The sequence below is a fragment of the Cricetulus griseus genome, chromosome 9, assembly GCF_003668045.3.
Source record: "Cricetulus griseus strain 17A/GY chromosome 9, alternate assembly CriGri-PICRH-1.0, whole genome shotgun sequence".
NCBI classification, from domain to species: domain Eukaryota; kingdom Metazoa; phylum Chordata; class Mammalia; order Rodentia; family Cricetidae; genus Cricetulus; species Cricetulus griseus.
The window spans coordinates 10,044,194-10,067,356 of record NC_048602.1 but is presented as its reverse complement, the minus strand read 5'-3'; the positions used below and the strand labels follow the sequence as shown (position 1 = coordinate 10,067,356).

The 23,163-nt window shown below is 52.6% G+C and overlaps 3 protein-coding genes across 5 annotated transcripts; 1 reads left to right on the top strand and 2 right to left on the bottom strand.

The window, feature by feature from the left end:
• Positions 1 to 664: 664 nt before the first annotated feature.
• Positions 665 to 10,779, bottom strand: Tmem145 (transmembrane protein 145). 2 transcript variants are annotated; one of them, XM_035449439.1, is made up of 15 exons: positions 10,660 to 10,779; positions 9,857 to 9,931; positions 9,667 to 9,744; positions 9,489 to 9,575; positions 9,341 to 9,400; positions 9,113 to 9,197; positions 8,943 to 9,014; positions 8,566 to 8,634; positions 8,162 to 8,242; positions 7,985 to 8,063; positions 7,754 to 7,847; positions 6,996 to 7,168; positions 4,789 to 4,909; positions 2,026 to 2,232; positions 665 to 1,068 (listed from the first exon to the last, which is right to left on the bottom strand). In XM_035449439.1, the coding sequence occupies exons 1-15, from the start codon at positions 10,777 to 10,779 to the stop codon at positions 988 to 990; spliced, it is 1,482 nt and encodes a 493-aa protein (XP_035305330.1). In that variant the 3' UTR covers positions 665 to 987. The 2 variants fall into 2 exon arrangements, with proteins under 2 accessions (XP_035305330.1, XP_027286133.1); XM_027430332.2 differs by lacking the exon at positions 665 to 1,068 and adding an exon at positions 1,285 to 1,527 and having other exon boundaries at positions 2,014 to 2,232; positions 9,299 to 9,400.
• A 2,065-nt stretch (positions 10,780 to 12,844) lies between these two features.
• Prr19 (proline rich 19) lies at positions 12,845 to 14,208 on the bottom strand. Its single transcript, XM_027430616.2, has 2 exons — positions 13,421 to 14,208; positions 12,845 to 13,334 (listed from the first exon to the last, which is right to left on the bottom strand). Exons 1-2 carry the CDS (start codon positions 14,037 to 14,039, stop codon positions 12,883 to 12,885), a joined length of 1,071 nt encoding a protein of 356 aa, XP_027286417.1. The 5' UTR covers positions 14,040 to 14,208; the 3' UTR covers positions 12,845 to 12,882.
• A 4,588-nt stretch (positions 14,209 to 18,796) lies between these two features.
• Pafah1b3 (platelet activating factor acetylhydrolase 1b catalytic subunit 3) lies at positions 18,797 to 22,900 on the top strand. 2 transcript variants are annotated; one of them, XM_027430334.2, is made up of 7 exons: positions 18,804 to 19,083; positions 19,633 to 19,997; positions 20,430 to 20,524; positions 20,726 to 20,815; positions 21,482 to 21,598; positions 21,676 to 21,798; positions 22,572 to 22,900. In XM_027430334.2, the coding sequence occupies exons 2-7, from the start codon at positions 19,880 to 19,882 to the stop codon at positions 22,857 to 22,859; spliced, it is 831 nt and encodes a 276-aa protein (XP_027286135.1). In that variant the 5' UTR covers positions 18,804 to 19,083; positions 19,633 to 19,879; the 3' UTR covers positions 22,860 to 22,900. The 2 variants fall into 2 exon arrangements, with proteins under 2 accessions (XP_035305097.1, XP_027286135.1); XM_035449206.1 differs by lacking the exon at positions 21,676 to 21,798 and having other exon boundaries at positions 18,797 to 19,083.
• The last annotated feature ends 263 nt before the right edge of the window (positions 22,901 to 23,163 follow it).

The following is a 23,163-nucleotide window of genomic DNA, read 5'->3' as shown; positions in this document are numbered from 1 at the left end:
GAGGAGGCGAGAGGATGCAGAGCGGCGGGTCAGAGCGGCCCTGGGAGGACTACGGAGCGCCTGGCCCCACCCCTTCTCCCGGGAAGACTTCCGGAAACTTTCCCTCCCTCCCATCTGTCCTCAGCCGCCTGCGCAGCGGAGAACAGGAATCTGGCCCGGGGAGAATTGCGCATGCGTATTGCTAAGAGTGTTGTCGTCCGTCGTTCCCCCCCCCCCACCTCCGCCAGCCCTAAATCGCGTTAAAACAAAGTATGTGCCGGTCAGTGGCTGAGCAAAGCGTGTGCCACTGGAGGGCGCCTCTATCTCTGATAGGAAAGGTGAAGGCAAAACAAAATTAAATAAATAAAATAAAGGAGCTGCAGAAAACTGCGCTGGATGGTCTTTTTCTGCTTTCTGTGCTGCAGATTCGGGATCGACACAAAATACCGGGTTTGCAGCCTCGGGTCTCGAGACTGAAAACTGCATTTCAGAGATGGACACACTAAACCGCCTGGGGCTTAAGAATGTCTCTAAGCACCATCAAGACAGAAAAGAAGCTGGAGAGACGGCGTGGCGGTTCAGAGCACTTGTTGCTCTTGCGGCAGACCCGGTTCCATGCCCAGCACCCTCACAGCCGTCTGCCAGGGGACCCGACACCTCCTCCTGCGGGAGGTGCGCACGCACGCAGATGGTGCCCTGGCGGACATGCGGGAGAAACAAATCACGATGGAAAACAAGCCGTGTTATAGATAAAAACTCAGCGAATCCTCTTTATTTTGGCCAGAAGAGACGACGTCTTTCTGCCAGGGGCTTCGGGAGGCCCTGGCATGCAGAGAGGGTCGGACAAAGCCCGGCCCCGAGGTCACCAACCCGAGAGAGGGTTGCAAAGTGGAGGCCGACGTCACAAAATCCGCCCCCGAGCAGTGGCTCGAGGGTCGCAGGGTCCCGGCGCGTCACGGGCAGGGTCCAGGCGGTCGGTCGTCACGGGTGTCCCGGAGTCCGGCAGGGTCAGAGGTCTCGGAGGGGGTCGGGGGGGCGGAGATCGCGGAACAGCGGGAGTCCAGATTCCGGAGCCGTTCGGGGCAGGGGCTGAGGGAGGGGACGCGGAGAGCGGCTCCCGCGGGACCGTTTGGCACCAGAGGGGAAGGGGCGGGACGCGGCGTGGCGAGGCGTGGCGTGGGGTGGGCAGGGAGGGTGCCTGGCGTGGCCGGCCGACCCCTTGGGCCGGCCGAGGAGGGAGGGGGTCCGGAGCCCAGCCGGGGCCCGGCCCCGCCCGTGGGGCAGAGGCGGGGTGGGGATGGATGCTCAGACCGGGGGTGCAGGGCCCCCGGCCGTGTGCATGCTGAAGTACTCGGTGAAGCCGGTGTGCGGCGCAGCCGTCTGCGGTACGAGCGGCTGGTAGGACGGCGTCGGGCCGTCCCAGCCCGAGTCCACCGCCTTGGGGTACCGAGCGGGAGGGGGCGGGGAGGCTGCGCCCGGCTCGGCCATGGTCACCACGCGGCCCCCAGGGGCCGCCGCCGCCGCCGCCGCCACCGCTGTCTCCTCCACCTGCTCCCGGCCTGGGAATGCAGGGTCCCTCGGGGAAGCGCCCCCGAAGGCCCCTCCCGCCCCGCCCCCGCCCCCGCCCCCTGGAGACTCCCCCACCCAAGAAACGGACGCTCCCGTCAGTCAGGGAAGGAGGGGGCGGGTGGCCGGGCGCGGGGCAGCGGGCCAGGTTACTCAAGGGGTGGCGTCGGGCGCCGCGCGGGGCAAACTCCGGCGGCGCGGCGGCGGCGTGGGAACCAGCCCCGGAAGGCGGGCGCGGCGGCGGGGGCACAGCTCGGGGCGTCCTCGGGGGCGTGCGCAGCAGCGCCAGGACCCAGTCGGGCAGGGTGGGCGCGGGCGCTGGGGGCCGGTCGAGTCGGGGCGTGGAGCGCGCGGGGGTTCGGAAGGCCAGCGGCGGCTCAGGCGCGGGGCGCGGGGCGGCGGCGGGGCGGGGAGCGGGGTCAGGTACTCCAGGGGCGGCGCCAGCAGCTCCTCGGGCGCCGGGGCTGCGGAGGAGCTTACGGAGGAGGCGGGCGGGGGGATGGAGAAGAGCTCCGTGAAGTTGGGCACCGAGTCGCTGATGAACGTCACGTTTCCGTAGACGTGCTGCGGGAACGCCTTATCGGCGGACTGGCTCCCTCCGGGCCCGGGGACCCCAGCCGAGGCGATCTGCGAAGTTCGCACATGGTACGGGAAGTTCTTGTTGGCCGCAGATGGGCGAGTCATGATCTGAGAGAGAGAGAGAGAGAGAGGTTAAATAAGAGTTTAGAGACCTAGATGCTTGCCCTGCACTTGACCTCTCCACATTCCTCCTGAACCTCAGACTGCCTGCTTAGACACCACGAGTGGGAGGGTCTCCTGCATCCTGACCTTTTCCCTCAACACACCCCTAATTACTTTGCTGGGTGTTTCCTTCCTCACAACCCGGACTATACATAGGTCATAACGGATGGGTTAATTCAGTATCCTGTGCTCTCCACTAGCCACACATGGCTTAAGTGGAGTCAAAATTAAATGTAAAGTTGTTTCCCGTTACATTACCTTACCTAAGTTCAAGTACTCATCAGGCACCTTATTGGAGAGCACAGAAGAAAGATTAGGAATTTTTTTTTTTTTTTGCCGTTCTTTTGGTTGTTTTGTTTTTGAGAGGGTCTCATGCAGTCCAGGCTGGCCTGAGACCTGCTATGTAGCTAAGGATGACCTTGAACTCCTGAACCCCTCCCAAACTCCTGACCCCCCCCTCCTAGTTCTGGATTACAGATGTTCAGCACCATGCCCAGCCTTGGACTATGTCCATAAACACAGAACGTTGAATTAAACATCAGTAAATAGGATGTTTGGAATGTCAGCTCTTAAAAGCAGAAACTCACTTGTCTCCCTCTTAGAGACAGTCTACTTAGCATCCTTCTGCCTCAGCCACCAAGTGCTTTAATTATAAGCATTTACCACCACAGTTAACTCAGACCTTGGCTTTTCTATTCCCTGTTAAATCCCAAACTGAATCTACAGCAGAGCCTAGCTCTCAATAAATCCTGGTGACATTTCTAGATCTGTCTCTGCCGCCACACTCAGCCATTGGCATGAGCAGTGTGGAGCTGGAGCTGGGGCTGGGGCTGGGGCTGGTGGAGCAGTGCTGAGCTAAGCTGGCCATGTTGGGGAAATGACAGCAAGGGTGCTTGTCTTGTATTCCGAGCTGGTGTCACTTCTCTTGGCTCCATCCCTTGCTAAGTGTGGATCTGGGGCACCTTGATTAAACTGAGCCTCACCAGCCACCAAGGTTACAGTGTCTATCTGGGAAGATGAGAGGATGGAAACGAAACCACTGGTGCAGAGCCTCCTGCATGGTGGGTTCTCAGTGTTTCTTTTCTTTCTATGCCTTTCTGACTTCCTGCTCAGCTCCAAGATACACCACCCAGGGAAGGTCCTAAGGTAGAGGATGGCTGACCTGATCCCCTCCCTGGGAGGAGCTGAGCATGTTATGGATTGTAGACCCCCAGAGTTAAAGCTAGAACCTTCAAGGGTACCTGTTTGTTTAGTTTTGTTTTCTTTTGAGACAAGGTCTCATATAGCCCAGGCTCACCTCAAAAATTGTATTTTTCTATATAATTTTTTCTGCTATATTTCTGTGGGAGGGTGACCTTGGACTCCTGATCCTCCTGCCTCTGACTCCCAAGTTCTGAGATTACAGGCATGTGCTATCACACCAAACTTAACAATACTTATTTCTGTTTGTGCGCTGTCCCCCACGTGAGACCTATCTGCCAGAGAAAAGCAGGATTTGAAGTGTATATTTTGCTACCAAAGGCCATGAAACCCTGGCAATTCATCTCCTTTTTCAGAGCTCACTTTCTACACTCTGTATAGTACGCACAATGACTCTTGGGCTGTCTGGAAATTGAAGAAGAAAACGGGGGGGGGGAGGGCAAAAAATGTATTATTTCTAGCAAGCATCAGGCTAGAGCCTGGTGTGATGGTGAAGGCCTTTAATCTCAGAACTCAGAAAGGCAAGATGGGAGGATTGTTGTGATGTCAAGGACAGTCAGGGCTATGTAGCATGATGCTGTCTCAAGAAGGGGGTGGGGATTAGAAAAGAAGGAAAGAAACAGAGAAAAGAAAAAAGAAGCAGGCTGGCTGGAGACAGGTGCCTGGGCAAAGTTGATGGGTGTGTGTATTAATACTTTAGCCAGGTACAATGAGGCATATGTGTAACACCAAGTTCAATGCTCAAAAGACCAAGGCAGGAGAATCAGGACAAACTTGGGGCCAGCCTGAGCTACACAGTGAAACTGTCTTAAAAAAAAAATCTCCAGGCAGGTGGTGATAGCACACGCCTTTGATCTCAACACTCAGGAGGCAGAGGCAGGCGGATCTCTGTGAGTTCTAGGCCAGCCTGGTCTACAGAACTGGTTCCAGGAATCCTAACTCAGAAAAAAAAAAAAAAAAAAAAAAAAAAAAAAAAACCAAAAACCTACAAACAGGTAAGGTTCTTCTTCATGCCTAGGCCTGCCGTAAACACTGTTCAAATCTAGGCTCCTAAGAGCCCCAGCCTGTCCCACCTAGCTGGGAGAATGGGGAAGGGAGATAAAGTGGGTGGGAGAGACCAAGAGCTTTGTGTGGGTAGTAATGGTGCAAACAGAAATGTTAAAGCCTGGGGATACGGGGAAATGGGGTGGAGGAAGAGGGTGTGTGTGATGAACCCAGGAGACAAGGACAGAGAAGGAGGGCTCTGGGGGGAGGGACGTTGTAGTATACACAGCATGCAATCACTTGGATAGCCATTCTTACCAGAAACACACCGTGGGCATACAAATGGATCCCCAGCTGGATGCCATTGACAATCTTCTCTCGGGCCCACTTTGGGATCCCAAAATTGGCAATCAGGGCCATGACAGGGACAGCAAAGAACCTGCAGAGGAGATTTAGAGTGGGTAGCTACCTCTGCTCTCCCCCATCTTCCCTGCCATCACTCACAGGCCCAAAGCAGATCCCAAACTGGAGGATGGCCTTTGAAAGCCAGATGGTGAAATTCCAGTGGACAAAATCTATGCTGGATTTAACTCGGCTCCACACCACGCTAACCCTGGTGTCTGATAGGACATCCATAGATATCTCAAGGTTGAATTAATGGATGACAGTAACAAAAACTGTATTTGCAGTTATATATATTATATATTTACAAACATTTTACATGCATGAACTCATTTAACTCTCACACTGAGTCCACAGAACAAGTATAATCTCCATGTCCAATAGAAAGGCCTTGTCTAAGATGGAACAGTTTGCATGCTTCAGAGCTAGGGTCTGCAGCCAGCAGTCTGGCTTGGAATCTGCCAACTTCGCATTAACATTGCTGAACAATAACAACTGAGAGCTTTTGTTTGTTTTGGGTTTTGTTTATTTGGAGTTTTATTTATCACAGGGTGTGTGTGGTATGTATGTGTGTGTGGTGTGTGTGTGTGTGTGTGTGTGTGTGTGTGGTGGGTGTGTGGTGGGTGTGCTCGCTCAGGTGCTTCACAGGCCTTCACAGGGCGCTGGAGGTGGAGTTACAGACCATTGTGAGCAGCCCTGTGGGTGCGGGAATGGACTTGTATCCTCTGGAAAAGCATCAAACACTCTAAACTACTGAGGGTTTTCCACTTTTTCTGTGGGTAGCCATGGCAGTCCTGGAACTCACTCTGTAGACCAGGCTGACCTTGAACTCACAGATCTGCCTGCCTCTGCCTTCATCTTCCAAGTTCTGGCATTATAGGCATTCACTAGCATGTCTGGCTATTAAGTAATTTTTATTGAACACTTACTGTGTGGCAGACACTAAACCTTCATATGTTAATGTACTCATGCTGAAGATAACCTTCCAAAGAGGATCCTGTTGACAGTCTTGTCATATGAAGCACTATGACAAATTCTTTGTGAAGTATTTTTGTTTTGTTAGTAGTGACACACACCTTTAACCCCAGCACTCAAGAGGCAGAGGCAGGTGGATCTCTGTGAGTTTGAGGCCAGCCTGGTCTATAAATCAAGTTCCAGAACAGCCAGGACTACACAGAGAAACCCTGTCTTGAAAACAAAGAATATATATAGAAAAAAACTTTCTGGTTCGATTTAGTTTGGTTTGGTTTTAGAGGCAGAGTCTCATGTAGCACAGTGTGGCCTTGAACTCCTGATCCTCCAGCCTCTGTTTCTCCAATACTATGGTTAAAACTATGAGTTAAGGGGCTGGAGAGATGGCTCAGAGGTTAAGAGCACTGACTGCTCTTCCAGAGATCCTGAGTTCAATTCTCAGCAACCACATGGTGGCTCACAACCATCTGTAATGGGATCTGGTGCCCTCTTCTGGTGTGGAAGCATGCATGCAGATGACTGTATACATAATAAATAAATAAAAAAAATCTTTAAAAAAAAAAAAGTATGAGTTAAAGATGTGCCCAGTGGAAGATTTTATTGTTTGTTTTTGTTTTGTTTTGTCTTTTTCTTTTCTGGAGGAGGGGTTTGAGACAAGGTTTTTTTGTGTAGCCCTGGCTGTCCTAGAACTGTTCTGTAGACCAGGCTGCCCTTAAACTCACAGAGATCTGCCTGCCTCAGCCCCCTAGTGATGGGACTAAGCTGTGACCACCACCTAGCTTGACTTTTTTTTTTTTTTAACTTTCTCACCATTTTACTCTGGGAGAGTAACTTTTTTCTAGATCTAAAAGCTAAGGAGTGGCAGATTCCATGTAACAACTACATTTATTTATCTATTTATTTATTTATTTATTTATTTATTTAATTTGAGGCAGGGTTTCTCTGCATAGCTCTGGATGTCCTGGAGTTCACTCTATAGACCAGGCTAGCCTCGAACTCAGATTCTCTCACCTCCACCTCCCAAGTGCTGGGACTAAAGGCATGCACCACCACTGCCCAGCTCCAACCAGTCGTCTTGAAAACCCATATTCTTTCCTGAGATCCTCTAGGTTGTGGGAAGAGGCAGGCTAGGGCCCTCCACCATGTCTCACCAGAGAGTGTAGGCAGCAAAGAAAGGCACATAAAAGGGCTGTTTCTCGGGAAAGTGACGAAGGGACACCAGCACAGCATAGCAGAACCATACGTAGGCTGCCACCTGCAGTCCGATGAGCCCATAACCAGCTGGAGATTCGTATGTGTACAGTACCTGCCCTGGATCAAAGAACTGGACCCACAAGACAAGGTGTGTCATGGCCCTGGCCTCTGACCCTGGATCCTATCCCTGGGCACCAGGGACAGGGCCAGGGACAGGCCAGAAGAATTGGGACAGCTAGGAATGGGGCTAGAATTCTACATGGGTACATAAGGAACCTACAGCAACTGTGCATGCTCACCACGGGACTAAATACTATAACTCACACCATGTGTGAGTTATTCCAGCCACACTGACACAGTGAAAGAGGCCCTCCCGCCATCCCACAGAGGAAACAGAAAGCCTATCAAGAGCCCTCAAGGTGGCTAAGGTCCCCCTAACTTTTCAGAGGAGGAAGCAGGCCCTTAGTAGGGGTAGGAATGGCCAGCTAGGATGTGAGGGAGTTTAAACAGAACTAGGTCTCTGACTCTTCAGCATGGAGCTTAACTGTGATAGACAGTGAGAGACGAGGAGGAGGAAAGCTCATGAGAAAGGGTGAGGAGGGAGGAATCGCTGACACACAGATGGGGAGGCAGAGTGGAGGAGGAGATGGGCTCTGTGGGGAGGGGCAGTGGACAGAGCAGGAGGGAGGGACTGGCAGGGGCCTTGGACACTCACTTCCGCCTCGTAGATGAGCAGCACGACGTGGGTGAGGGTGTACAGGGTCATGTACACAGACAACTTCACAGAGCCTGAGTGGCTGATGCGGCCTCTGGCAAGCAGGCCGTGAGGGAAGACAGCAGGGTGGATGCTGTCAGGGAGGAGGGAGTGGCCACACCCCCCACCTCGACCTCCCTGCCCTGCTCCCCAGCCCAGCCACCCATTGAGCAAAAATCCCTGCCCGGGCACCGTGTCACTGTGAATCCTTTCCCCAGAAGGATGAGTGTGAGCAGGAAGATGAGGAAGCTGGAGGAGAAGAGCAGCTTGGCTGGGAAGGGAAGGGAAGATGGCTCAGGCACGGGCTCAGAGAGGTCAGCAGACCCCTGGTGAGGTTTCTGCCCTCCCTTGGCTCCAGTCTATTCTCACCCAAGATCTTCAGGCTCCCATTGCCAATGCCATCTGTGGCATACTGGCCCCAGTAGATGCAGAAAAACAGGAGGCTCAGAACTGGGAGAGATGAGAGGCCAAAAAAAGACAAGTCAAAAGGCAGCTTTGGTGTATCAGTCCTTGAGCACAATGATCCAAATGTCTGACCCTCTGCCACCCCCATCAGAAGTCCGGAGTATCTGTTACTGCGCCCTGCTAGGAAACTATAGAGGCTATGGCTCCAGCCTCTTTCCCTCAGACCCAACAGGCCAGATTACAGCATCCCTTTCCTCAGACCTAAGGTGTAGGTGGAAGACTTCCTCCCTCACACCCAGGAGTCCTTGTCCTCCTCCCAATGCTGTCCCCTCAGAGAACCCAAAATCTGGAATACTTTCAAACCTCACCCTCAACTCCTGCTGCAGCCATGAACATTTTATAAGTTGTGTGGAGTAACTGCCGGCCTTTCAGCAAATCTAAGAAGGAAATGGGAGAGTTGTACACAGGTGAGGGAGGGACATTTATTTCCCCTCTCCGCTCTCCCGCCTCTCTCCCTCTCTCTCTGTCTCTCTCTCTCCTTTCTTTGTTTTGTTTCTCGAGACAGGGTTTCTCTGTGTAGCTTTGGAGGCTGTCCTGGAACTTGCACAGAGACCAGGCTGGTCTTGAACTCACAGAGATCCACCTGCCTCTGCCTCCCAAGTGCTGGGACTAAAGGTGTGCACCACCACCAACGCCTGGCTTCTCCCGCTTCTCTTAACCCTCACACCAAATGTACTGTACTCACATCCAAAATAACAAGAGAGGATGAAGATGAGGGTGAAGATGAGGAGAAAAGTCACATCTGTCTCCAGGATGCCTAGGATTCAGTGGAAGGGGTGGGAGAAAGCTTTTTGAGTGTGTCTCTCGACCCGCTCCTGGCTTCCATCCTGGCCTGTTCCTCCAATACCTGCTCACCAAATTCATCCGCTGAGAAGTGTCGTGTCCAGAAGGACTTGCCGTTGGTAAGGACCATCTCATACTCCAGCTGCAGGCCATCTCCCTGTAGGGAGTGGGGAGGCCTAAGAGGGACTCTGGGTAGGTAGAGGAGGTCAACAGGAAAGGAAAGAGGAGAAAAGCCAGATGGCTGCCCCAGCCCCTTACCCCACACTTGCTGAGCGCGATATACCACCATCTTTCACGCACAGAGCGGAAGCTGCGGCCACTGGAGCAGCTCAGGTAGCGAGTTCCCTCTTCCGACACCACCTGGGGAGAAGCCAGAAGGCTGAAGCTTTGTCCTTGGTGCCACCAGCCCCCCCCCCCCGACCTTTAGCACCTGCACACTCCCTCGCACCTGACAGCCAGACCAGGCATACTGGGTGGTAAGATTGATGACCTGGTTGTTTTCTGGCCTGATGACAGACTCCTTGGCCAAGCAGTCCTAGGGCAAGGAAGGAAACATGGTCACCATCTGAACGACTGTGGCCTTCTGCCCCTCCATACACACCACACACACTCCTCACAGCCCTCACCTTGTCCCTTGCTTTGTACACAGCTGGCCACTGGGACGGGTCGTCGAAATAGAGGAGGATGTTCTGACAGCACTTGTCCTGAAGATCCAGAGGTTTGGCGGTTGGGGGGTGTTTACAGGAAGCTGGACAGCTTTTGCCTTGGAGGGCCAAGGTAGTGTCCCACCTAACAAGTGTGGCTTTGGAGACTCACCTCAGGGTATCGGAATCGGAAGTCCAGTCGGCCATAATCGGAGAGGAAACAAAATCTTGTCAAGAACACCCAGTCCTGGCAAAAGGACCCAGTGAAATCTGAGTTCTTCAAGAACTCAGCTTGACCCCACCCACAGACCCTCAACTTTTCTTCCCTACCCGAGGCTATTTGGCTTCCCAAATGCCACAAGGTGGCTAAGTCACCTCCAGAATCTCCCCAAATCCATTTGCTGTGTTTCTAAATTCCTGCTGCCCTGCTTTCCCCTCAGATGTCCCTCAAGTTCCCTACCCTCCTCCTCCCCCTCTTCCAGACACACTGAAAAAGACCATGTATAGTCAGCCAGGTGCACGCACATCCCTGCCACCATCTGCCCTGCCCTGTCTCCCAGCTGCATTCCCCCAGACACAGACACAGACACAGACACAGACACAGACACACACACACACACACACACACACACACACACACACCCGCCCCAAGGTGGTCCCACAGACCCGTGCCATCCTGGGAAACCTCCCAAACCTGCCCTGCTGGTCCTGAGCAGGCCAGGCGACCTCCACTTGGTGGAGTGAGAGGTGCTGTCCCTTCAGCACCACGGTGCAGCAGTGCTCCCTCTAACTCAGACTCTCCCAACCGACCCCCCCTCCAACCAGCCTGACCTCGACAACCACAATGCAACCCCCAGCCCGCAGCCTCCGCCCTAGCCCAGTCCCCCCTCACCCAAGCCCGGCCGGGGAGGGGCGCAGGGGGCGGGGCGGTACCCTCCCCTCTTGGGTCCTGCGGGGATGGCTCAATGCGCTCACCTCCTTGGAGCTCAGGTTGCCCCGCACGTACTTGGCCCGGGCGCGGGGGGACAGAGGCAGCAGCAAGAGCAACAGCGGCGGCAGCAGGCGGCGCAGCGCGGGCGCGCGCGAGGGCTCCATTCCTCCCGCTCTGGCCTCGGCTCGGCTCGGCTCTGGCTCCCGCTCCGGCCCGGTGACGGCGGCGAGAGCGCGCAGGCTGGCCAGCGCGCGTCCCCGATTAAAGGGGCCGCCGGACTCCACTCCACTCGGCCCCCACCTCCGGGATGGACCAAAACCGACTCCTACCCTTCCCACCCGAAAGAGACCATCCTTTCCGACTGCCTCCTCGCCTCAGCTCTGGTCCTCTTCCACGGGAGTCTCCAAGATACCTCAAGATGCGCGCGTCCTAAACTGAACTCACATTCCCACAAGCAGGGCCTCCTCTGCATGCCCACAACCCAGAAAACCCAACTCTGACCTGACTACTCCCGCCCAGTTTAGACCCCAAATTATTCTATTATCACCCATCCGACAAACCCTGCCAAGAGCCCATAGACTAACATGGGAGTGAGACATTGTTCCTGAGTCACACACACACATATACACAGTCTCTCTCTCTCTCTCTCTCTCTCTCTCTCTCTCTCTCTCTCTCTCTCTCTCTCTCTCTCACACACACACACACACACACACACACACACACACACACACACACACACACACACGGTAAAGCCTTCTACCAGAACCACCATTCCTGGCTGCCTGCCCCCACGCCTAGGGTGTAAACCCCAGACGTTGTGAGATACCCAGGAGCTAGTACTCCAGATGCCGGGGTGAAAATCTTGGCTTTGCCATTTCCTCACCAGAAGACAGGGCAGGACAGCAGGTTCCTTATCTCCCAGTGTAGTTTCCGCCTCCCTCCCAAGCTACCATTAATCCTATCCCTTTCCACGGGGCAAGGACAGCCCTGGGAAGGCCTTCCAGCATCAGAGTCCAACTTGATTTTTCTCCTCAGACACCAACATTCCTAGCTGTATCCTTCACCCTCCATTGCAGAAAATTACTGCTGCTCAAAATACCATTTAGAAAGCCTTCTGGCCAGACATGGTGGCATACACCTTTAACCCCTGCACTGGGGAGATAGCAACAGGCAGTTCTCTGTGAGTCTAAGGCCAGCCTTGTCTATGCACTGAACTCCAGGCCAGCTAGGGCCACATAGTGAGAATCTGTTTAAAAACAAAGAGTCACTGGGCGCACGCCTTTAATCCCAGCGCTCAGGTGGCAGAGGCAGGTGGATCTCTGTGAGTTCGAGTCCAGTCTGGTTACAGAGTTCCAGGACAGCCAAAACTGCACAGAGAAACCCTTTCTCCAAAAACCAAAGCCAAAAAACAAAGAGCCACAAACAAAAAGCTTTCTGGCTGGAGATATTTACATGGTAAGCAAGTATATTTGCTTACCATGTAAGTAGTCCTAAATTACATTCTCAAAATGGCAAATAAATAAAATTCCTGGGATGAGACATGGCACAAGCAATTAATCCCAGCACTTGGGAGACGGAGATAGATTGCCCCAAATTCTAAGCCAGTCTGGTCTACATAGCAAGTTTCAGGTTAACCAGGACTACCATAGGGAAGACTGTTTCAAAAAAACAAAAACAAAGAGAGAGAGGGGGAGGGGGAGGGAGAAGGAGGAAAAATTAATGCACGGAAAAACTTGGAACATCAGGTCTTTACCATGCGACCTCTTGGGATGATTATTGATTTACTGTATTAGAAGGGAAAGTTGTTACATTTTGTTTTGTTGGGGTTTACTGTACTCATAGTCTTGGCTGGCTCAAACAAAGAGTAACTGTGAACTCTCTCTTGTCTCTACTACCCCAAGCACTAAAAGGCATGCACCCTCTCCTGCTGGTTCATCAGGCTCCAGCAAGGTAACAAGTGATATACTTCTCCATCTTGGCCTTAGAATTCAGAACTAAAGAAAGCTGCTTTCACTCTGGAGGCAGAGGCAGGCAGATCTCTTGAGTTCAGGCCAGCCTGGTCTACAGAGTGAGTTCTAGGACAGCCAGGGCAACACGGAGAAACCCTGTCTCAGAAAACAAAACAATACCAAAAAATAAAAAACAAAACAATAAAATCTGCTTTCCTGAGACAGCCACTCACTGAAAATCAAGAGAACCAAGAAGGTGTTTTATTGAGGTGACTGGGAGTATGGGGTACCTGCCCCCCAACCCTACCCATAGTCTCCTCAGTAGAGTTTCATTGGGGGAAAGGACCAAGCCTCTGGACTTCTCTGAGTCACCACCCAGGAGAGGCTGAGTAGTGGGGCAGGAGGGTCGGGGCTCCAGTCCAAGGCAGATGTTCGGGGCAACAAGGGTGATGGTGGCTGAGGTAGGGACTGAGGTGGGGGTGGGGTGGCTATGAGCCAGATGCTTTTCAGCATATCAAAAGCTGTTGGGGGACCCCAAGCTGCCCCAGATGGTGAAGATACCGAGGGCAGGAATGCTGGCGGTTGGTGATCTGGAGGTGGCACCAGGCTGACCCTGTGTGAAGGGTTGCTGCTGCAAGTATGAGGCATGGCGAAGTTAAGCCTCTTTGTCCCCTGTTGAGTCCTTTGCCTCCCCTCCCTTGGAGCATGCTCAGGAACACTGACACCAGAAGGTGTTGTCCTCTGTCTCTCGGGAACCCTAGGCTTTGTCTCTGGCACAGAAGAAAGAAGCATGGAGAGCAGGTGAACTACAGCAAAGAAGTGAAAGAGGAGGAGAGGGGACAGGAGGTGGACTCACCAGGTAAAGGTGACTGGCACCCTCGGAGCACCACGGCAAGGTCAGGCACGCAGCCATGGCAGCCTTGTAGGGTTCTTATGATGGCATCTCTGCACTCCTGCACTAGGTTCCTCCTGGGAAAGGCTTGGGGCAGAATCAGTTGGCACTGCAGCTCCTCCAGCAGCTGTCCCAACCCAGGGCACTCTGGGGAACTTGGTGGGCCTGAGCCTGAGCCTCCTGGTCCCTGGTTCTCCTTGCCTTTTGACTGTACAGCTGGTTCTTGGACTCTGCCTGGACTGCAGGAGGACTTGGTGGGTAGCAGGGGAGTACATGGTTCCAAGGAGCCACTGTTAAGCAGCCGAGCCACATCCAGTGATTTCACTTCGTGGTTGAAGAGACCTCGATGCTCCCGGCTCAACCTGCCCTGAGTTATAACGACAAGCTTGGGGGCTACAGAGGCCACAGGATCCTGGAGGATGGCAGACGGCTCCCGTCTGGACACAGAAGGATCCTGTCGGGTCAGGGGCCGACGGCTGCTCACTAGGGCCTTATTTCGCTCCCTCCTAGTTTTGCGACGACGGATACGGCCAGGTTTCTCAAGTTGCTGGAAGGGCTGGGGGACTCGTCCACGAGGGTCCATGATGTCCTAGAAGGCCGGGTGGTCATCAGATGCAGATAAATCAGTGACAGTAGCTAAGTGGGAAGAGACAGTCAGAGCAAAGAAAGAATACTATTTAGAGAAGTCAGAAAAAGAAGTGGACAGAGAGCCACTGAAAAGGCCTGGCCACAGAAGGAATCCAAAATGAGGTCCAGGCAATGATAGTACGAAAAGAGATCAGGAAATGGAGACAGGGCAACAGGGAACTAGAACATAGAAAAACAGTTAAAAGATGATGGCCAGGCCAGGCTGTGCAGGCCTCTACTCAGGAAGGCTGGAGAAGAAGAATCAAAAGTCTAAGGTAGGCCTTAGTGAGTTCAAAACCAACCTGAGTAACACAGGTCCTATATTTTTAAAAATTCATTTTTATTGGTTTTTCAAGACGGGGGTTTCTCTGTGTAGCTTTGGAGGCTGTCTGGAACTCACTCTGTAGAGCAGGCTGGCCTGAAACTCAAGAGATCCACCTGCCTCTGCCTCCCCAGTGCTAGGATTAAAGGCCTGTGCCACTACTACCAGGCTTAAAAATAAAATATCTAAGGTGTCTGTGTTTTAGAGGCTGAAGGGCTGGCTCAGCAGTTATGAGCACTCAGTGCTCTTTCTAAGGATCCAGCTCAGTTCCCTGCACCTACATTTCAGATGTGCCCTACAGCCCAAATCTAGCTCCAGGGGATCTGATGTCTTCTGGCTTTTGCAGGCACCCACACTCACATTCTCCATACCCCCCCCACACACACACACACACACCACACCAAATTTTAAAAAACTCTTAAGAGAAAAAAATCTGGGTCTGCACACATGAAGCCCTGATTACTGAAAAAAACAAAAGCTAAGGATACAATTTAGTGATAGAGTACTTGCTTAACAACTGCATGAACCTAGGTTCTTATGCTCAGTGGCCAGGACTGGTGGTGAAGGCATTTGGGAGGCAGAGGCAAGCAGATCTCTGTGAGTTCAAGGCCAGCCTGGTCCACAGAGTGAGTTCCAAGACAGCCACGACTACACAGAGAAACCCTATCTCAAAAAAAAAAAAAAAAACCAATAAATTTAAAAAAAAAAGTAAATAAGTAAATACAAGATGGAAGACAGACCAAGCAGGTGCTACCTGCCTATATCCATCCTCCTTTGGGAGACTGAGGCAGGATGGTTATGTTTGAAGTCAGCTAAGACTACTCGGCCAGACAGTGTCTCAAAAAGAAAAAAAAAACAAAAAACGGACAGTGGTGTTGCACACCTTCGATCCCAGCACTCAGGAGGCAGAGGCAGGCAGGACTGAGTTTGAAGTTGGCCTGGTCTATGGAGTGAGTTCCAGGGAAGCTAGGGCTCTTACACAGAAAGACCCTGTCTCAGAAAGCCAAAAAAAAGCAAAACAGAATGCATTTTTGGTTGGTCCGAAGGTAGTGAGTTACCTCAATCGATTGCTCACAGTCAGTCACAGATCGAATTCCTGCTCTACACTTTCCCCCTCCTCATCACTATACTTGACTGCCTTTAAGACAAAAAAGAAAGAAAGAAAGAAAGAAAGAAAGAAAGAAAGAAAGAAAGAAAGAAAGAAAGAAAAGAAAAGAGCCGGGCGTTGGTGGTGCGCGCCTTTAATCCCAGCACTCGGGAGGCAGAGGCAGGTGGATCTCTATGAGTTCGAGGCCAGCCTGATCTCCAGAGCGAGTGCCAGGATAGGCTCCAAAGCTACACAGAGAAACCCCGTCTTGAAAAACACGGAAGGAAGGAAGGAAGGAAGGAAGGAAGGAAGGAAGGAAGGAAGGAAGGAAGGAAGGAGGAAAGAAAGAAAGAAAGAAAGAAAGAAAGAAAGAAAGAAAGAAAGAAAGGAAAGACACAAAAAAATGGAAGTTGGGAACAAGATCACGAGTAAATGAACTCTGAGAGGACTAGAATGAGATCTGGGACAGAGTGGAAACCCACGGTGCGGGAAGGTACACCGAGACACAGGAAACGGAAGTAGTGAGGGCAGGAAAGAGGAACCCCCCCCCCCCGCCACGGTGGTGTAGGAAGGTCTGTAATTCCAAAATTTATTATTAGTGGCGGCGGCAGGAAGACTAGGAGCTCAAGGTCATCATCCTCCTCCTCCTCCTCAACTTCACGATCCAGTTTTCGGCCAGCCTGGGCTACGTGAGACCTCGTCTCACAAAATAAAAAAATTAAAAAAAAAAAAAATAAAGAAATAAAGAATGTAAGACAGGAAAGCGGGCGCCCAGAGAGAAGTCCAGGGGTCCGCTTTGGGCGGGACATAATCCACCAGAGAGGGCCCGGGGCTGCTCCCGAGGGGAGGCCTCGGGCGGTTGAGGTGGGCCCGGCGGGCTGCTGAGGAGGGTTGGCGGGGACGGGGTGGGGGAGGGGTGCCTCACCCTCTTCTCTCCTAACGAACCCGGCCCTGGACCCCCACGTGGCTGTGGAGAGAGGAATGGCTTCTTTTCTGTGGCGACCCGGGCCTCGAAGCCGGCCGCGCTCTGCTCCGCTCTTCCGGCCGGCCCCGGAGCGCGCGTGCGGTGAACCAGCACGCTCGCCCGCCCGCCAGCCCGCCCTCCGCAGCGCGCATGTGCGGCCCTCGCCACGCCCCCTCGCCCGCCAGGTCCCACAGAAGCACGAGGCCACAAGAGTGACAGTTGTAGCCCCGCCCACCTTTCGCCCCTTGTCCCCACCCCCTCCCCATGGATGGCATTCGAGGTCCTCTAGACCCGCCCCCTTACTCGATGCTGATTGGCTTAGGCGACTGGCGGACTGCCTGTCCCCGCCCAATGGAAGGCGCGAGGCCCCAGGCTCACCGTGCTCCCAGTCGTCCCCAAAGATAGCTGTTTCAATTTAGACAACTGTAACTGCGCTGGGCCCGTTTTCTTCCTTTTTTTCGTTTGTTTTGCTTTGTTCGAGACACGGTTCTCTGTGTAGCCTTGGCTGTCCTGGAGCTCCCTCTCTGTAGCCCAGGCTGACCTCGAACTCACAGAGACCCTCCTGCCTCTGCCTCCCGAGTGCTGGGGTTAAAGGCTCAGGTCAACGCCTACCACCTATTTTTTAAAAAAAAAAAACATTCTTTTTTTATTTATTTGTTTATTATGAACACAACATTCTGCTTCCATGTATATGCACACCAGAAGAGGGCACCAGATCTCATAACGGATGGTTGTGAGCCACCATGTGGTTGCTGGGAACTGAACTCAGGACCTCTGGAAGAGCAGTCAGTGCTCTTAACCCCTGAGCCATCTCTCCAGCCCCTGCCACCTATTTTTTAATCTAAATCCGCAGGTGGTAGTACCTCCCCCATGCGGTTTGTAGAAAGATGGGGTGAGCCACCATGTTTATGGGAGTTTTGATTCTTGACTTGAGTTTTCTCCTCCTCCAGTGTATCTGTCTACACGTCCCCTCACACGTGTTTAGCTTTTTTGTTTAGCTGGCTCGGTTGCCTCCCGACTCAGCTGGTTTTTAGTTTTGTGAGCTAGTCTCCTTAGGTAGCTCAGGTAGCCTGGGACTCTCTTCTGCAGCCTTTGCTCCTCTAGCGCTGGGGATCACAGGCCTGCTCCACCACAGCTGGCCCTCAGACTTGCAAGTCAAACTAAACCATGCCAGCGTCTATCCCCGCTGAAATGTTAATAATTATACGTGCCTTTTCTTTCTGTTTCTCTAATCTTTAGTAGCTCCCACGGCTTCTGGAACCGAGGTTTAGGTCACAGGCTCATGGGGGGATGCGGGTGTCTTGAAAATTTTGGCAATACTCAAAGGTTTCTGAAAGTACAACAAAACCAAACATAGCATCCGTTGTGCATCTCAAAATTGTGGTGGGGCTGGAGAGATGGCTCAGAGGTTAAGAGCACCGACTGCTCTTCCAGAGGTCCTGAGTTCAATTCCCAGCAACCACTTGGTGGCTCACAACCATCCGTTATGAGATCTGGTGCCCTCTTCTGGTGTGCAGATAGACATGGAAGCAGAATGTTGTATACATAATAAATAAAAATGAAATCTTAAAAAAAAAACACAACTTGTGTTGGTGGCAAAAGCCTTTAATTGAAGTATTATGGAGGAGGAACTCTGTGAATTCAAGGCCAGCAGGTCTACAACAGCAAGTTCAAAGGACAGGCAGGTCTAACTACATAGACTTGTCTCAAAAACCAAAAACAAACCAAATACTTGGTGACAGCTTTGGGCAGAACACGTAAATGTACACAGTTGAACTACGCACACCACCAGGCTATGTAGCCAATGGGCTCTGTCTCAGAATCTATCTATTCCTAGACTATATGCTATGAATTGCAATGTTTTGGCCATACACAAGTCCTGTTCTTTTTTTCTTTTTCTTTTATTTTCTAGACAGGGTTTCTCTGTGGTTTTGGAGGCTGTCCTGGAACTAGCTCTTGTAGACCAGGCTGGCCTCGAACTCAGAGAGATCCACCTGCCTCTGCCTCCCGAGTGCTGGGATTAAAGGCCTGCGCCATCAAGCCCTATTCTTGAAAAACCCAAACCCTCAGAGTCTTGGGCCTTTCCCTGCCATGTCTGATACTGTCTCCTCCACACATGGCTATAGCCAGCATCTGATCGATTAATGTAATTAATATTCATTCAGCAAGCACTGGACTGTTCAGTAGTGACTTTATGCCAGGTCCACACAATTAAATAAAAATCTTCACTATTTCGATTATCAACCTAACTGCAAGAAATGGACAAATGTGAAAGTCCAACCTGTAGGTGGCGCTGCAAGAAACCAAGGAAGCCATTTAGGGAAGAGGGAGACCCTGGGAATCTGAGAAACATCGGGGTTTGGCATCGGTTTGGGATTAGAGTCAGAGACAGAAGGAACATGACTGAAAATGACCTAGGCTGCGGATACGGGTTTTGGAATCCGGACCCACCCAACTGAAGCGGGGGGTGGTATTTCGTGTCTCGAGAGAGGCCTCACATGTGCAAGATGATCTGTAGGAGGGATGCCAGCTTGGACCTGGGCTGGCCCGGTAGCCATCTCAAATTTCTGTTTTTCCTGCACCTTCTATGTTTCACGTAGATCCTGTGGCGCCTCGAACGCACAAAGGTATGTGTTTGAGATTTTATACCGTTAGAAACAATGCTGACAACGGGACTAACCCCAGCGCTTGGGAGGCAGGGGTAGGTGGATCACTGCGAGTTCGAAGCCAGTTTGGTCTACATAGCGCGTTCCAAGACAGCCAGAGCCACACACTAACTAAGACTGTGTCGGAAAAGCAACAAAAACAATCAACGAGGACAGAAACCAAACCCTAATGTTGGGCCTGGCAAGGTGGTCCACACCTTTAACCCCAGCACTGTGAATTTGAAATTTTCCTATCATTAGAAACCTCATGTTGAAGCCGGATCTAATCCCAGGATTTGGGAAGCAGAAGCAGGTGAATCTCTTGAGTTTAGAGGCAGCCAGGTCTTCAGAGCAAGGTCCAGGACAGCCAGGGGAAGTCAAAACAAAAATCTTTAAGTAGGGAAGCAGCCCCCCTCAAAGCCACTCTAATCTCCAGCTGCCTTTTCCTTTCCTTTCCTTTCCTTTCCTTTCCTTTCCTTTCCTTTCCTTTCCTTTTTCCTTTCCTTTCCTTTGTTTTGTTTTTTGAGACAGGGTTTCTCTGTGTAGCCCTGGCTGTCCTGGAATGTGCTCTGCAGACCAGGCTCAGAGGACAGTCTTCCTCTGCCTCCTGAGTGCTGGGACTGAACGTGCGAGCCACCGCTGCCCAGCGGGACCCGGCTTCCTTTCAAGGTCCCCTCCAGCAGCAGGAAATGGGAACGTCCCTTCCCGGGTGCCTTCGAGCCACCCCCTCCGGGGATGCGAGAATGAACCGGTCCACTCCACTCCCGCTCCCACGTGAATGGGTTACACACACCCCCGTAGGTGGTCTCTTCCGGAGTTTTCCGGCCCTGCAGCAAATGGTCTCCTCCCCCGAGGAAGTGCCGCTGGGTTGTCCTTGCTCCTCGTCGGCTTTTCAGGTACGCTGTCCCCTCCCCGGCAACTCTGGGCTGTCTGTCCCTCGCCTCCCACCCCACCGCACCCCACCGCACCCCACCCCACAGCACCCCCGCCACGCGCGCTGCGTGGGCTCGCCCGCCCCTCCCCCCTGCCCTGGGCCGCCGGTGGCCGCCAGGGCTCCTGGCGGGAAGCGACAGGCGAGCCCATCGCGCGGCCTCCGTCGGGGGAGGGGAGCGGGGACTCCTTCCTATGTGACGGTTCCCATTCTGCGAGAGGAGGCTGCGTCCGGGCTTGGCCCTCGCCCTGCGAGCGTGCGTGCGAGCGTGCGAGCGTGCGAACGAGCGAGCGAGCGCAACGGGACGGTCCATTGTGTTGGCCCGGGAGGGAGGGGTGGGCGTGGCGGATCCACGTCCCCGCGGAGCGTCCCCGGCGGACCCCACTCTCTTCCGCAGAGGCTGCGGTGTTGAGGATGAGCGGAGAAGAGAACCCGGCCAGCAAGCCCACGCCTGTGCAGGACGCGCAGGGCGACGGGCGCTGGATGTCTCTGGTGAGTGACCCCACGCGGTCTTCACGGTTAGGGACGTGGTGGGGGTGGTGGTGGTGGGGGGTGTGCTTCTAGGGAACTTCTCCTTCGTGGCGTCCTCGTCTTCACCTCGGTGGGAAGCCAGGTTTTGATTGTCCAACCTGTGCAAGCAGGGTGGGGCGGGGCCTGGAGCATGCGTGCCAGTGACTCTTGGTTTCCCTGCAGCACCATCGATTCGTGGCGGACAGCAAAGACAAGGAACCAGAAGTTGTCTTCATCGGGGACTCCTTGGTCCAGCTAATGCACCAGTGTGAGGTGAGGGTCTGCCCTTCCTCACACACGCATGTAGCCTCATTAGCACTTTGGGTCCAGACCTCAGGCCGGACAAAGTAGTGGGGTACAGAAATGCTCCTGGTAGCAGGAATCTAACAATCTCCTGTAAATGCAATATTCTGCTGAGAGTGGAGTGTGTGTGTTGAGTTTGTCGGGTTGGGTTTGGCTTTATCAAGGCTTAAATTGACAATTTCCTTCGAGATTGCCTAAGGTGAGGCTTTTTATTGTTTGCTTAAAGTAGAGCACATCCCCTGTTGGGTTTACACAAAGTTGTAATAGCTTTACAGAAAGTGAAGGTCAGTTATAATGGTATTCCGCAAAGACTGTCAGTCATCAAATCTTTGCCTAGACAGGTAGGCCATAATGGCTTTTTTCACCGTGAGATTCAGTTGTGTTGCTGTTCCGCACTCCATGTATGGCTCAAGCAGACAGGATTTTTGTAAAATGAAATGTAACTTCTGCGGGGTCTTGGTGAAAGCAAGACACTAATAGGTTCCATAAAATGGAGTTTTCTCTACTGGAGTTTTATTTGAGGTGAGATTTCACCAGACTTCGTTCATAGAGTCGGGTTAATCCACAGTAGCTAGCGTTTAGTAATCCGCCGGGCAAAGGTTGGTGACCAGTGCATACATCATTTCTTGCCCACAGATCTGGCGGGAGCTCTTCTCTCCTCTGCACGCGCTTAACTTTGGCATTGGTGGGGACAGCACACAGCATGTACTCTGGCGGCTGGAGAATGGGGAGCTGGAGCACATCCGGCCCAAGGTGAGCAAGGCTTGGGTGGCGAGTTAACACGCCTTCTGCCTGCTCCTCACGGTTGCCTTGTGTCACTCTTTCCACAGATTGTAGTGGTCTGGGTGGGCACCAACAACCACAGCCACACAGCCGAGCAGGTGACAGGTGGCATCAAAGCCATTGTACAACTTGTGAACAAGCTGCAGCCCCAGGCACGGGTGGTTGTGCTGGTGAGAGCTTGGGAGGGTGGGAAAGGAAAAGTGGCAGCCGGTCATGGTGGCCAATACCTGTAATTGTGGCATTCTAGAGCCTGAGGCAGGTGGATCCTACAGATTGAGGTTATTCCAGGCAACACAACAGGGCCCCGTCTTTAAAAAAAAAAAAAAAAAAGTGTGGTTGTGATGTGGGACCCCCAAGAAGCAGCTAGCTGTACTTGACACACTTCTGAAAGGCAACTTGGCACAATGGCTTTCCAGAAAAGTGTCTGGTGGGTGATTTCCACACTCAAACCAAAAAAAAAAAAAAAAAAGAGTGGCTATGAGCTGGGTGTGATTGCACACACCTTAAACCCCAGTGCTCCAGAGGCAGAGGCAGGCAGGTCTCTGTGAGTTAAGAGGCTAGCCTGGTCTATGCAGCGAGGACAGCAAGGGGCTGTGCAGAGACCCTGTCTTCAAAGAGTGGTTGTGACTGAGGATGTGTTCAGGGACCAGTTAGCCTGTTACCCAAAGGGATGCTGGGTATTTTGAGTATTAGAAAACTCAAAAAACTTGTCAGACAGTCCTGGAGTAAGTGAAGGGTCATCACTTGTAGCTAAGACACTTCCACCTCTGAAGAGACCACCCTGGGCATGGCTTTTATGAGTCATCTCTGGAGCTGGGATGTGGTATCCAGAACTATTCTATTTTCACATCCCTAAACAATTTTACAGTTGAGAAGTTCCTGGGGTGGACAGTTTGGTTCAGGGATGCTGATCTGACAACTTACTGTTGGTGTTCCTCCTCAGGGCCTGCTTCCAAGGGGCCAGCACCCCAACCCACTTCGGGAGAAAAACCGACAGGTAAACGAGCTGGTCCGGGCAGCGTTAGCTGGCCACCCCCGAGCCCACTTCTTAGATGCAGACCCTGGCTTTGTGCACTCTGACGGCACCATTAGCCACCATGACATGTACGATTACCTACATCTGAGCCGCTTGGGGTACACACCTGTTTGCCGGGCCCTGCACTCCTTGCTTCTTCGACTCCTGGCCCAAGACCAGGGCCAAGGCACCCCTCTGTCAGAGACCACACCCTAAGTGTCTTTCCTTCCCATGACATTAAATTCTTTTCCTCCTCCTGCTCGTTTCTTTCTTTATGGCTAGGCTCGTCTAGGTACCACCATCAGCCAGATCCTAGACCCTGTAGTTAATTCGGGTGTTTCAATTGTACCTGAAGCAGACATCATTAATCCACCAAGACATTCTGGTTCTTGCAGTCAGTTGAATTTCAGTAGTATGCTTTGGGCAAGTTCTGGGTGGAGCCAGTTTGCCATTATTACCATTGGGATCAAAGTCAGTTGGCATAATCTCTGCAAGTGTCCCAACACCATCAAATCCCACC

Excerpts from the sequence above, each read along its gene's own strand:
- Prr19 (XM_027430616.2), bottom strand. The coding sequence starts at position 14,039 with ATGGACCCTCGTGGACGAGTCCCCCAGCCCTTCCAGCAACTTGAGAAA. Across the intron at positions 13,335-13,420 it reads GTGCCAGTCACCTTTACCTG|AGACAAAGCCTAGGGTTCCC; the intron begins GTGAGTCCACCT and ends CTTCTGTGCCAG.
- Tmem145 (XM_027430332.2), bottom strand. The coding sequence starts at position 10,779 with ATGGAGCCCTCGCGCGCGCCCGCGCTGCGCCGCCTGCTGCCGCCGCTG. Across the intron at positions 9,576-9,666 it reads TGTACAAAGCAAGGGACAAG|GACTGCTTGGCCAAGGAGTC; the intron begins GTGAGGGCTGTG and ends TCCTTGCCCTAG. Across the intron at positions 9,198-9,298 it reads TCGCGCTCAGCAAGTGTGGG|GGAGATGGCCTGCAGCTGGA; the intron begins GTAAGGGGCTGG and ends CACTCCCTACAG.
- Pafah1b3 (XM_027430334.2), top strand. The coding sequence starts at position 19,880 with ATGGGTTACACACACCCCCGTAGGTGGTCTCTTCCGGAGTTTTCCGGC. Across the intron at positions 20,525-20,725 it reads ACGGGCGCTGGATGTCTCTG|CACCATCGATTCGTGGCGGA; the intron begins GTGAGTGACCCC and ends GTTTCCCTGCAG. Across the intron at positions 21,599-21,675 it reads TGGAGCACATCCGGCCCAAG|ATTGTAGTGGTCTGGGTGGG; the intron begins GTGAGCAAGGCT and ends CTCTTTCCACAG.